The 12,312-nt window shown below is 47.1% G+C and overlaps 1 protein-coding gene and 1 long non-coding RNA gene across 21 annotated transcripts in view; one reads left to right on the forward strand and one right to left on the reverse strand.

Annotated features, from left to right (window-relative positions):
- The window catches only part of LOC112578897, a 28,324-nt gene extending 27,643 nt beyond the window's left edge, over positions 1–681 (forward strand). The window contains exon 3 of the long non-coding RNA XR_006544193.2: positions 623–681. This is a non-coding gene — a long non-coding RNA (uncharacterized LOC112578897). The remainder of the gene's footprint in view (positions 1–622) is intronic.
- The window catches only part of KIAA1217 (KIAA1217 ortholog), an 829,478-nt gene that overhangs the window by 340,194 nt on the left and 476,972 nt on the right, over positions 1–12,312 (reverse strand). For 7 of the 20 annotated variants that reach the window (XM_025264643.3, XM_044927452.2, XM_025264648.3 and 4 more), the window contains exon 1: positions 8,175–8,476. The exons of 3 other annotated variants lie outside the window; for them this stretch is intronic. In XM_025264643.3, coding sequence (XP_025120428.2) covers positions 8,175–8,244 — 70 coding nt within the window. In that variant the 5' untranslated portion in view covers positions 8,245–8,476. Of the gene's footprint in view, positions 1–8,174; positions 8,479–12,312 lie in introns of those variants that run through there. 10 more of the 20 variants (XM_025264662.3, XM_025264664.3, XM_025264645.3 and 7 more) reach the window with 4 other exon arrangements.

The raw sequence follows: 12,312 nt of genomic DNA on the forward strand, positions 1-12,312 counted from the left end.
CCCGGCTCCTCTGTTTATGAGATTCTCCAGGCAAGAGTACTCGAGTGGGTTGCCATTTCCTTCTCCAGGGGTTTTCCTGACCCGGGCACTGAACCCTCATCTCCTGCATTGGCAGGGTTCTTTACCACTGAGCCATCAGGGAAGCCCCAAAAAATCATTAGTAAGGATCCAATAAATACCTCTGAGTTGGGGGAAAAAAAAAAGATTTGGGAAGATTAAATCTACTTATTTACTCTACCTTCTCATCACATAGGGGCCTCCCTGGTGGCTCATTGGTATAGCATCTGCCTGCCGCTGCAGGAGACGCAGGTTCAATCTCTGGGTAGGGAAGATCCCTGGAGAAGGAAATGGCAACCTACTCCTCTGGTGATGGCTACCTTGTTTGTGGTCTCTTCTCTAATGACACAGAGGTAACAGGAGCTATTGAATAAAGACAGGTGCAGAAAATGTCACATCTCAGGTTGGGAAATATGTGGGCAATCTGCAAAGATTTAAACTTATGCTTTTGAGTGTGTGCACATGAGTTTTTCATTAGTCAAATTTTTGTCTACTTGATACAATAGAGTTGACTTCTAAATGGATTTTTACAATAACTTTTTTTTTTTTTTTTTGGGCTGTGCAGCGTGACACTCAGGATCTCAGTTCCCTGATCAGGAATCAAACCTGTGCCCCCTGCAGTGGAATGGCAGAATTCTAACCACCAGGGAATTCCCTTGATTACTTGTGACATCATGCAAATAATATATTTTTAAAGTTATCCCGGACAGCTAGATTAATTGGCAAAATGGAATCTCTGAAAAGGTGATTTCTTCACGTGGACATAACACACAAATATACACATCCACCCAGGAGGACACACACTCATGTTCCTCAACTACCAACAAGGGCAGAAAGTTCTACTGGGCCTTGCTCTGCCACATGAACTCACAAGAACTATCCTATTTTATCTCAGGATCCTCAGAGAAGGTCAAGACAGCCAGAACAGCAGTCCCTTGGAGACTGAAAAGTTTTCCACCTTCTTTGAAATAAACTGGGAAAGGAGGAGGGAGGGAGAGAGTTGGAGTGCAACCTCGCTGACCCTCCAACCACAACCCTCTTCACACCTGGCACTGAGGAGGTCACGTCCATCTTAGGCTGTGTGCTAAGTTGCTCAGCTGTGTTCCTCTCTTTGCAACCACGTGGTCTGTAACCCGCCAGGCTCCTTTGTCCATGGGATTCTCCAGGCAAGAATACTAAACTGGATTGCCATTTCCTTCTCCAGGGGGATCTTTCCAACCCAGGGAACAAACCCGTGTCTCTTCCGTCTCCTGCACTGGCAGACAGGTTCTTTACCACTAGTGCCACCTGGGAAGCCCCCCACCTTAGGTCACTTTTCCATTTTTTACTGTCTCGTGGATTCTTCTAAAATGTCTCCAGGTGCTTAAGGAGGTTTAATGCAACGTGCAGGACAGCAGAGACAGACAGTAAATGCACCAGTGGCTAAATGCACTGGCTTCTCATTGCCCTGGGGACCCACCACTCCCTCAGCCCCACCTGCCTGCCTGGCGGCTCACTGAGCTCTGGATCCCATCTGCTTGCAGGTCACCCTGCTCCACTTTTACGGCACCCACAACAAACAAACCAATGCGGCTACCACACGAAGCTGTACAAGCCAGCTGTATGACTCCTACACAAAGGGCTGTACGACCCATTCCCATTTACCATGACCCTGGAGGGGTCACTGGAGCTTTTTCCTCTATGAGACGCAGTTCTTGGAAGCGATCGACTCCCACGCCCGAGGCAGAGGAGACGGCTCTCCCATTCCGGTCATCTGGGGAGAACAGGATCTTTTAGTTGAGGAGGAAACAATCAAAGGGGAGCCGCAGAGGACGTGGAGTCACAATTCCACAGCCAATGGAGTCCCACCAACTCCACTGTCCATGCGGACACACTGCCCGAGGCTTGGAAACAGAAGCTCAGTTCTGGCCCTTGTCTGGAAAGCACTTTGGTGCTAACATTTGAGCCTGGGTGTGTCGGGCTGTTTGCTATTCTGGGAATCCATGTCAAACAAATAATGAAGCTGGAGTCTGAAGACAAGGTTTCCAGTTTTCCCCTTCCTGCCCCTCCCAGCCTCTGTCGGCACAGAGTAACCTCTCCTGCAGGGCAAAGAGCAAGATGGGAGCTTCCAGGGGAGAACGGTTCCCAGCAACCTTCCCTGGAGCAGGAGTGGGGATCGAGAGGACAGAAGTGCCAGAGAGAGACTCTTGCGAGTATCAAAGGGCTTCTTGGCTGGGATGGAGACTTCTGGAAAGGAAAAGTAGAAAGTGGGGGGCTGGGGAGGGGCAGGGACCAGGCAGGCAGAAGACTATGGAAGATGGGTCACCCCAAGGAAGACACCCACAGAGCAAATTATCCTGCAGGCAAGAGACCTCAGGAGCTGCAGAGACTGGCTTCTTGGCCCCCACTCAGGTTGCCTGGGCTGGGTCAGCTGACCTGCAACCGGGATCTGGACCTGGCATTGTTCCTGCGTTCCATGCCTGCTTGCCATTTGAGAGCCAAGAACAGGGTGGATGGCCTTCCTGAGATTTTACTCCTGGATCAGATTAGGAGGATCCTGTCCTCCTGGGGGCACTGGCGACCCAGTCCAGTACTCTTGCCTGGAAACTCCCATGGACGGAGGAGCCTGGTGGGCTGCAGTCCATGGGATCCCTAGGAGTCGGACACGGCTGAGCGACTTCACTTTCGCTTTTGACTTTCATAGCATTGGAGAAGGAAATGACAGCCCACTCCAGTGTTCTTGCCTGGAGAATCCCAGGGACGGGGGAGCCTGGTGGGCTGCTGTCTATGGGGTTGCACAGAGTCGGACACGACTGACGTGACTTAGCAGCAGCAGCAGTCCTCCCGGGGAAGGAGTCTCCCACTGCTTTATAGTGGCTCCTGGTTAGCTGTCTCTAAGGTGTCGTTTTCTAGACTGTGTTGGGACGCTCTCTTGCATTAGAGTATCATGGGAGCTACAGTTGTGTCTGGCTGTACAACGCATTCCGATCTACTATGGCAGCAGTCACAGGTATGTCTGTGTATTTAAACCATAACATCCTTCTGTGCACACACAAGAAAATCCTGTTTTTCAGTCCCCTTCATCTAGTTGGGATCTTGTTCTAATCCCGCTCAATGCAACGTGGGAGGAAACTACATGGGCCACCGTTAGCCTTGGCCCCTGACCTCCTGAGTCCTCTTTCCTACCCTTTCTTCTTTCCCCTTTGACAAGTTAAGTGCAAATGCTCCAGCAGAAACCTCCAAGACCCTGGGGAATTGTCATCATAACTAGATGTCCTTTGGGTGACTTGGGTCCCAGGGTCACCTGGAGGTAAACCACCCCGATCCACTTGGCCAGGAATGTCCACATTCCAGTGTTCAAAGCAAAAATTAACCTTGATTATGCTAAACCACAGACATTACAGCAATCAGGTCATCTGACTCCTAGGTATCACATATTCTGTTGGGACGCATAGAGTTCCTCCATTTTTTTCCAGCTCCCTTGTTAAAATTAAAGATCACCACCGGAGACACACTGGCACAAAAATTAACAGCTGAAACCAGGCCATTATGTAGAGTCCTCTAAAAAATCTTACACAAGTAAATAAAAGAGGTTTTTGGTAGAGATTTTACACAAAATAGGAACAGCCCCTCCCCTATCCAGAAAAGCATTCTTGTCTCAGTGGTTGGTTTGCTGATTGACTGATTTACTTTTTGCAAATATTTATTGAGTGCCTGCTCTGTACACTGAAAGGACTTAGGAAGTGTAGTGAAGTGGTGATCAAAGTAGACTTAATTCCCTTCCCTCATAGGGGAGGCACATTATAATTAAGGAGGCAGACAACAAACAGATAATATATAACATGAATGTCAAAGCTATGGTTTTTCCAGTGGTCATGTATGGATGTGAGAGTTGGACTATAAAGAAAGTTGAGCACCGAAGAATCGATGCTTTTGAACTGTGGTGTTGGAGAAGACTCTTGAGAGTCCCTTGGACTGCAAGGAGATCAAACCAGTCCATCCTAAAGGAGATTAGTCCTGAATATTCATTGGAAGGACTGATGCTGAAGCTGAAACTCCAATACTTTGGCCACCTGTTGTGAAGAACTGACTCATTGGAAAATACCCTGATTCTGGAAAAGATTAAAGGCAGGAGGAGAAGGGAACAACAGAGGATGAGATGGATGGCATCACTGACTCGATGGACATGAGTTTTAGCAAGCTCTGGGAGTTGGTGATGGACAGGGAAGCCTGGCGTGCTGCAGTCCATGGGGTTGCAAAGAGTCAGACACAACTGAGCAACTGAACTGAACTGACTGATAAGTGCTTTGAAGGTTAAAACAGGATAAGGGACAGAAACTGATGGGCAAGTTTAGAGGATGCTTTGGAGCAAAGACCAGAATGTCTGGTAACCCCTGGGGACCCTTCCACCCACCACTTCCCCTGCCAGGGCTGTACTCTGCAAGGCTGCCAATATGGTTTTTTTTCCAGCTTCACTGAGATATAACTGACATGTAATCTTATCTGATTTTAAGGTGTACAATATATTGATAGTTACATACTGTGAAATGATTACTACCACAGTGAATATAGTATCTTAAGACCCCAGTGAATCAGGCGTAGTAGGGGGTTTCAAGACATTGGGGCCAGAGTGAAAGCAGTCGCTGCAGGGCTGCTATGGGAGGGCATGGGCATCCTAAGGACCACTCTGGGGAGCCCAAGGGCCTTCAAAAGAAGCAGAATATTGGACTTCCCTGGTGCTCCAGTGGTTAGGACTCAGTGCCTCTGCAGGGGGCAGAGGTTCCATCCTTGGCTGGGAAACTAAGATCTCACACGGCACACGGCCAAAAAAAAAAAAAGCATGATATAGTTAGATTCAAATTCAACCACTAATTACTAAGCACCTCTCTGCAATTCACACTGTTTACTACCCAGCAGCTGACGCTTCAGCCCCGGGAGCATCATCGATAAGAATTATTCTCAAGGTAACCATATGCCCAGTTGCCAAAACAGTTCTGGGTTACAACTGTTGTCCCATTGAAATAATTCATAGCGGTCCCTTTCACTCTCAAAACTGTCTCGGTTTGAACAAGTTACACGATCACCCAGAGGATCCTTATCTATCTGTAGATTGATAAACTCAAAGCCCTAGGGTGGTATAATTAGCTGTCTGTTCAGCACATATTTATTGATCGCTGTCTCATGCCTGGTGCTCTGTTAGGTTCTGGGGATGTGAAGACAAAGAAGTCATGGTCTTTGCCCTCGAATACCACACTCTCATTCTCACAATGCCAAATATGATCAAGCCCACAAGGAATCATGGGTGATGCAGCCATCAGAGGCTGGCCTCCTTTGCATGGTCCTCTTGCATATCGAAGAACTGGAGAAGAGGCCACACTCCTTCACAGCATTATTTTCACCAAGGACTCAGTGGGGATCTTAGAAATCTAACCTGAATTCTTAGCCCCCTTTCACGCACTCCCCAGCCACCTTTCTAGCCTTCTTCTGCACACAGACCCAATCCTGGACCATCTCTAACAATCCTGGGTCCCCTCTTCTAAATTTCAGCCACAAATATCCAAATTGCAATCAACATCTCCACTTGGATGCCTGAGAAGCTTCCAGATCCTACCATAACCAAAAGATTTTCTGCTCTCCACTTGCAAGCCACAAACACCCTCTCCGCTACTCTCCAATACTTTCCCCTTCAGGTAAATGACAACTTCCCAGAAGCACAGGCCAAAATTTCTGAAGTCATCTCCAACTCCTCTGTCTCTCTTATATCCTATATCCAATCCCTTGGCCAATTCAGTTTCATCCTCAATATATATCTAAAGTCTGTCTTCTTAAGACCACCTGTTCTACTCCCCTACCTGCTGATTCAAGCTAGTGACTGGTTTACTTTGGAAGCTTCCTAACTGGGCTCCCTGCTCTGCCCTCAACCCTACTCGGGTGATTCTCAGTAGAGCACCCAGGACTACCTCTGAAGAAACCTCTCAGACCCGCCAGCAGCTCCCACTTCCTTTGAAATAAAAGCCGAAGTCCTTACTATACTATCAGAGGCCCTACCCGACAGGGCCTAGAATTCTCTCTTAACCTCTTTTCTATCCATCCTTTCCCCATGTTGTTCTTTGAAAATGCCCTTTTTCTTCCCTCCCTCAGCTCTTTCTGATGTCCCTTCAAGTATCATAGCAGGGCTTAGTCACTCAGTCATGTCCGACTCTTTGAGACCCCATGGACTGTGGCCCGCCAGGCTCCTCTGTCCATGGGGATTCTCCAGGCAAGAACCCCAGAGTGGGTTGTAACCACCTCCTCCATCATAGTAGTGAGGCCGTCTCTAACAACCCTACTACAGTTTCACCTCTACCCTTCCATACTCAATATTCGCTTTCTCTGCCTAATTTTCCCCCACAGTTTAATAAACTTACTAGATAAAATATAAGATGCCCAGTTAAATTTGAATTTCAGATAAACAACTAGTAATTTTTAGCATAAGTGTATCCCAAATATTGCATGGTGTATACTTATACTAAAAAAATGTTTATTTTTTACCTGAAATTCAAATTTAAATGAGCCTCTTTTATTTTTGTTTGACAAATATGGCAACCCCACCATATAACATGCTATTTTACTTATCTGTTTATTGTTTTTGTCCTCCACTCCCCTTCCCCCACACTTGGCCCTTAGAATATAAGGCAAGGGCTTTTCATCTATTTTGTTCATTGCTGGATCCCCAGAAGCTAAAACAGTGACTCCCACAGAAGAGATGCTTGATATTTAGTGAATAAATGAAATAAGGTGATCACACTGCATCAGTCTCACCATCTCAGTCTCTGAAGGGTCTCTGAACTGCTGTGGTTGTTTGTAAATTGTTTCTTAAATCAGTTCCACTCTCTTGTTGTGCCTCTAGATTCCGAGTATTTCGTAATGCAGCAGAAGCCCAGAGGTTGAATTCCTGCTGCAGGACCCTGTCTATCAAACAGGGCAGGGGAGGGGGCCCCACTGCCCAGGGGCCCCCAAGGAGAGTCTCCTGCTTTGACAGCACAAACACAGACAGCAAGCTGAGGACTCTGAGTCTGGGATTCTCCAGGGTTCACTGGTCTTAAAGTTTCCTGCTTTTCACCGGGGGGAATTTCTATCTCTTCTAATTGCATTTTCTTCTGTCTGGCTTAGTTTTGCATTTTCAGTGTGGATGAGTCATGTGTGACTTCCCTTTTGCCTTTTTAAAAAACACACACCTTTTCCCCTGTGCATTGTTGTTACTCCCACGCACAGCACTGCAGCCCCGCAAGCATGGCTATTAACTGGCCCCTGGATGAACCTGGGCTAAGGTGGGGACGGGGAGGGTTCTGGATTGTGCTGGGTCCAAACCCGCTGCCTTCGCGATAGTGCATGCAAGGTAGGCTCCGGAGTCAGAGACGTCAGACACTGGACCGCCCAGCCGAGGAGCCCTTTCCCCACCCAACCCCACTGCATAATTTCTTTGGAACGACATATGCTTCTGGAAGTTCCCTACGGAAAAGACAAGTCTATTATAAACACAATCAAAGGGAAACTGCTCAGAGAAAATCTATCAGAACTGTCTTAACAGCTCCCAACTTTTGAATTCAAGCATACAGAAAATTCGCACAGCTCCATCTCTCTTCTACAAGGACAAGTGCTCCCCTGCTGTTCCGATCCGGGAAAAAAAAGAAAACATCCCCAAACTCTGCGATTTAACTCTCAAATACGACCAAACTTGCCTCCGACGTGCCTGTGCCTCGTGGAATCCCCCCAACCAATGAATGGAAGTGTTGCCGTCCCCGAGAGACCTTTCCAGAAAGAGCTCCTCTCTCCCGCGGCTGGAGCAGTGAGCATGGAAAGCTGCTTTGGGCGATGTATTTGTCATTGCCCGGAGATCTAGCAAGTACTGACGGCTTACAGGGCTACCAATGTAACATCACCCCGCCACTTCTTTGGCTGCTTAAGAAAATCCTGCCCGAGATTAAAAAAAAAAAAGTCCAGCCTACAGCTCTCCACTGAGTTGGGAAAACGCACCACCCCAAGAAATACGCCTTTTCTGTGCCAGGCGCTCGCTCTGCAGTTATAAAAAGCAGCAGCCAGCCGCGAGGCACACGCGGAACCGTAACTCCATCTTTGAATGAGAGCCTCTTACTTACCCGGCATCTGTCTGCTGTCTGCTGAGTAAGGAAGGCATGGCTCACATTTCTGGCTTTCGTTTTCTTCCATTGTCCCTGCCTCCGGCCCAGGCTCCTCTCTGGTCTTTAAACTTCAGAGCGCCGTTCTGAAAAAACGTTTCCAGAAAGCGCCTGGAAGGGGGCCCCGGGGGTGGGGAGGAGGGGACGGTGCGAAACCCCACCCCAAACTACTCTCCACTCCCGTGCAAAGTCTCTCTCGCCGGGGAAGACTGCATTCCAGCGCCCGGCCTCCCGCGTCCCTCCGCGCGCGCGCGTCCCCGGATCCGTCCGTCTGTCCGCCCGCCGGCTCCCTGAGGAATGCGGGCTGGGCCCCCCGCCCGCCCCCGCGCCGCGCGCTTCCCCGAGGCCCCAACAGGTGATGCGCTGTCCTGCCCTGGACCCACGCGGGCCCCCCGAGGCAAACTGCGGCGACTCCGCAGCTGGGGAAGGAAAACATGGCCCGGGATCGCCGGCAGGAGCCTTTGCTGGAAGCCGGTTCTCCGTCTCTTTCATCTCACAGAATCAGCCTCCCCAAATAGGCTGATATCCTGAAAAAGGAACGACTGCGGAACGTCCCAAATTTCAGTGAAATCCCTTTTAAAAAGGGCAACGAGAAGGACAGGTTATATGCTGAAGGTTCTCTTCACCAAGCGTTTAGAGCTTGATTAACAAACAGATACAGCTGACTTTGCACACAGTTTCAGTCTCTTCAGCTGGACTTTTCCAAGTTTGTACTCCTTTGCCTACACTTTCTCAACAGTTCCTCCTCCCCAACACACATAAACACACTCACACGTTGATCACAAATCTGAAAAGTAAACTAGTAAAATCAACCTTCTGAATCTCTCCAGTTCATTAAAATAGAAAGGAAACGCTTTTCTTTGGATGGGCAGAGTTGCATCCAGCATACTCATTCTCCCTTGAAACTACCTACATTTATTTTGTTCTTTACCCGGTCTTTGAAACCCTGGCCGATTTCCCAGAAAGTGAAAAGGGGAGGCATAGTGTCCACAAAAATGTAAAAAAAAAAAAAAAAAGGTATATATAATCTGTGCAATGTACATGCTGCTACTTCAGATATGGGCAAATCACACACTACCTAGGAAGAGGGTGATCTTTTAATCTGTAGGAGCCCCATTGTTTGGTGGGGGGAAGGAGGATGGTTAGCCTGCTGACCATAAGGCTTGGCCCAGTTTACATATCATTCAGACAAGGTTTTATATTAATTTAGATGAAGACTGTGTGCAGAACAATGACTGGCCTACCCTCCCGATTCCGCCCTTGAGTCACTGTGGACTTTGGCAGTGTGGGGGACATATTTTGGCCATTTCAGAGAAAAAAGATTTGGAAGCCCATGAAGGACAAGGTCATCATGCCAGGAAGTCACATCAGGTCATCGTGCAAGGTCATCACATCAGGAAGGGAAGAAGAGCCCCCCTCAACTCCTAAAAGGATTTTTCTTGAAACCCAAGAAGATGTGGTGGATCTAGAAGAAAGTTAAAGCCAAGCCCAGTAGCACTGAAGGCAGGCAGTTGGGTTGACTGGGGCAGATACCTCAAGGACCTCGTGGCTTTGCAACAGGCTGACCTGGTAATCTTGCTTTAAGGAGGAACTAATCATACGCACTTTCTGTACTGGTGGCCTACGGCAAAGGCCAGACGAATCTCCTTTTAACCTCGTTATTTCCTTGGGTTCAGAGTGTTCACGAAGCAGGGATCTGAGTTCAGGCCCCCAGGTCCAGATTATCTGGGTCCTTGTCTAGCTGTTGAGTATTTGTCTTCATGTTATTAATTCCAGAAAGGATGGGGGCGGGGTAGAAGGAGGGAGCACGGCAGGGCAGCTCCAGATGTTAGCCTAAACCAGATGTCCCTGGGCTTGCGGCTGTGACGCCAACCCACCTTGATTTGGTGTGTGGAGAGCCTGTTGCTGGCAGTTTCTGCCTGTCTCTTGACACAGTACAGAGGCAAAAACCCCAGGATGAAGGAGACAGCAAGGCACCTACAATGGCGGTCTGTCCTCAACAATCTGTAGCACCCTGGCCTACTCGGGGCTCTTCCAGACTAGCTCAATCCAGGCAGAAAAGACGCACCTTTAGATGCAGATTCTGCTTCCCTGGGGCTGTTTGGAAAGTGTAAGAGCAGATAAACTCTCGTGTGGATTTCAAATAAGCCAGATGGGGGCTCTCCTACCCATCTTGCACTCTGCTTAGTTCCCTGGCAGCCCAAGAAACCCCCTTGGGGAACTATGTGCCCCAGCCCCAGCGGCTGGATCCCTCCCCTCCCCCACAAGCAAAGCTGACTCTGGCCTCTGCAGACATTCCTTGAAGCAAGATTCTTCAGGGAGTGCACAAAAGAAAAAGGCATTTAGCAATGAAGATACTTAACATAAATCATTAAGAACCATGAAATCTAGATATAGATTTACAGTAAAACACGTTCTCTTGAGTAGTCAAACTTTCTGATCGTACTATGGGGAAAAGCTTCTATCGTACTAATTCTGGCCCTTTGTTCCTCCTCCTTGAGAACAGGAACTGAAAACAGTTGGAGAGGCTCTGTATTAATGCCACGGCACTATTCTCTACATCGCTCCCCAAAGCAAAGACCTCGCTAAGAACTTTTTGCTGATTGTCAGTTTCTCTGAGTGGGGTCTCTGGCAAACAGTAACCCTTTTCTGCAATCTCCATTAGTTTAGTAATTCAGATCTTCATGAAACATACTATTATTGTCATTGCTATTACTGTGGGATGTTCTTTCTGGAAGAAACACTATTTGAACTAGATGTACATGAAGCTTTTCGGTTTCATTTAATGTCTGGGTTAAAAAAAATTGCTATGACAAACCAACCTGCCTACCGCAGACTTCGAAATTTGTTGTGAAAGGCCTAAAGAAAGCGGGAAGCACTTGAAATGCGGATTTTCCTGCAGACACATAAAGACCTACAAGAAAGTTACCATCAGGCTATATTTCAACTCCATTTCAGTTAACCAGGAAAGGTAAAAGATGATTTCTTGGTTAATGGCACCATATGTTGGCAATTTATAATTCCCAATGAGCTAAGACACAGAGAAGTGTCATTTAAAAAGGAAGACAACTGATGAGACACTAGTGATATAAGGAGAACTGGTGATTTTGCACCCAGAACAAACCCATGACAGAACTGAGCCATTATTGGTTGTGATAATGCAATTTCAACGGGCATTACTATGATGGACATTAATCACAAAAATCATAAATATTGTGTATGACTTCTGGGCAGGCATATTTAATTATAGGGCTGAGGAAAGCATGTCAGTTTTCTTCGTGTAAGTTTTTCAAGAAAAAAATCGCTAGAATAAGCATTCGTGGAATCATGCTGCTATGTTTCAATTTTTTTCTTTTCTGTTTTACTTTAAATCCTATTAAGAACAGGATAACTTAAAATGATATGACATTGGGACACAAAAGAAATAATTAATGCTTGCTGAAGTCATAAAATGTAATCTTCCAAGGTTTCCATAACTGTGAAAATCAAACAAAACAAAGTGAAAAACAAGCCACAATGTTTCAACCAGAGACCTCAGGTCTGTTGTGTGATGCATCTTCTCTTCTAAAGGACATGCTGTTGTGTGCAACTCTGCAAGTCAGAAATAAAGGACTTTTGACAACTGGGAAAACATTTGCTTCAATGGATGATCTGGTGAATGAAATGCAAGATCTTCAACCCTCCTGTTGCCAGCAGTGTGTCAGCTGGCTAGGGTGACCGTATACTTAAATATAAACCAGACCACTTGTGACAGGGAAAGGAGACACCGTTAATAATGACAACAGGACAAGATGCAGAAACTACGAGTGTCCCTGGCAAGCCAGAACAGACGGTCACCTAAGTTCAAGATAAGCCCTCCATACCGTCGGTATCCAAATGTGAAATGAACATAATAATTTCTCCAACACAGACCTCACAAGAGAAACTTACTTATTAATTAAATGTGTGAACTTCATCTCTGTATTACAAACCCCACTAACAGTTTCACATCAGGAAACACAGATTCCAGAATACAATATCGTGCATGATTCAGCCATCAAAACAGAGTTTTCCTTTCTGTGTCTAGGACAAAGGTCTCACAGATGCGACCAGGTCATCA

The sequence above is a fragment of the Bubalus bubalis genome, chromosome 14 (assembly GCF_019923935.1).
Source record: "Bubalus bubalis isolate 160015118507 breed Murrah chromosome 14, NDDB_SH_1, whole genome shotgun sequence".
Taxonomy (NCBI): Eukaryota; Metazoa; Chordata; class Mammalia; order Artiodactyla; family Bovidae; genus Bubalus; species Bubalus bubalis.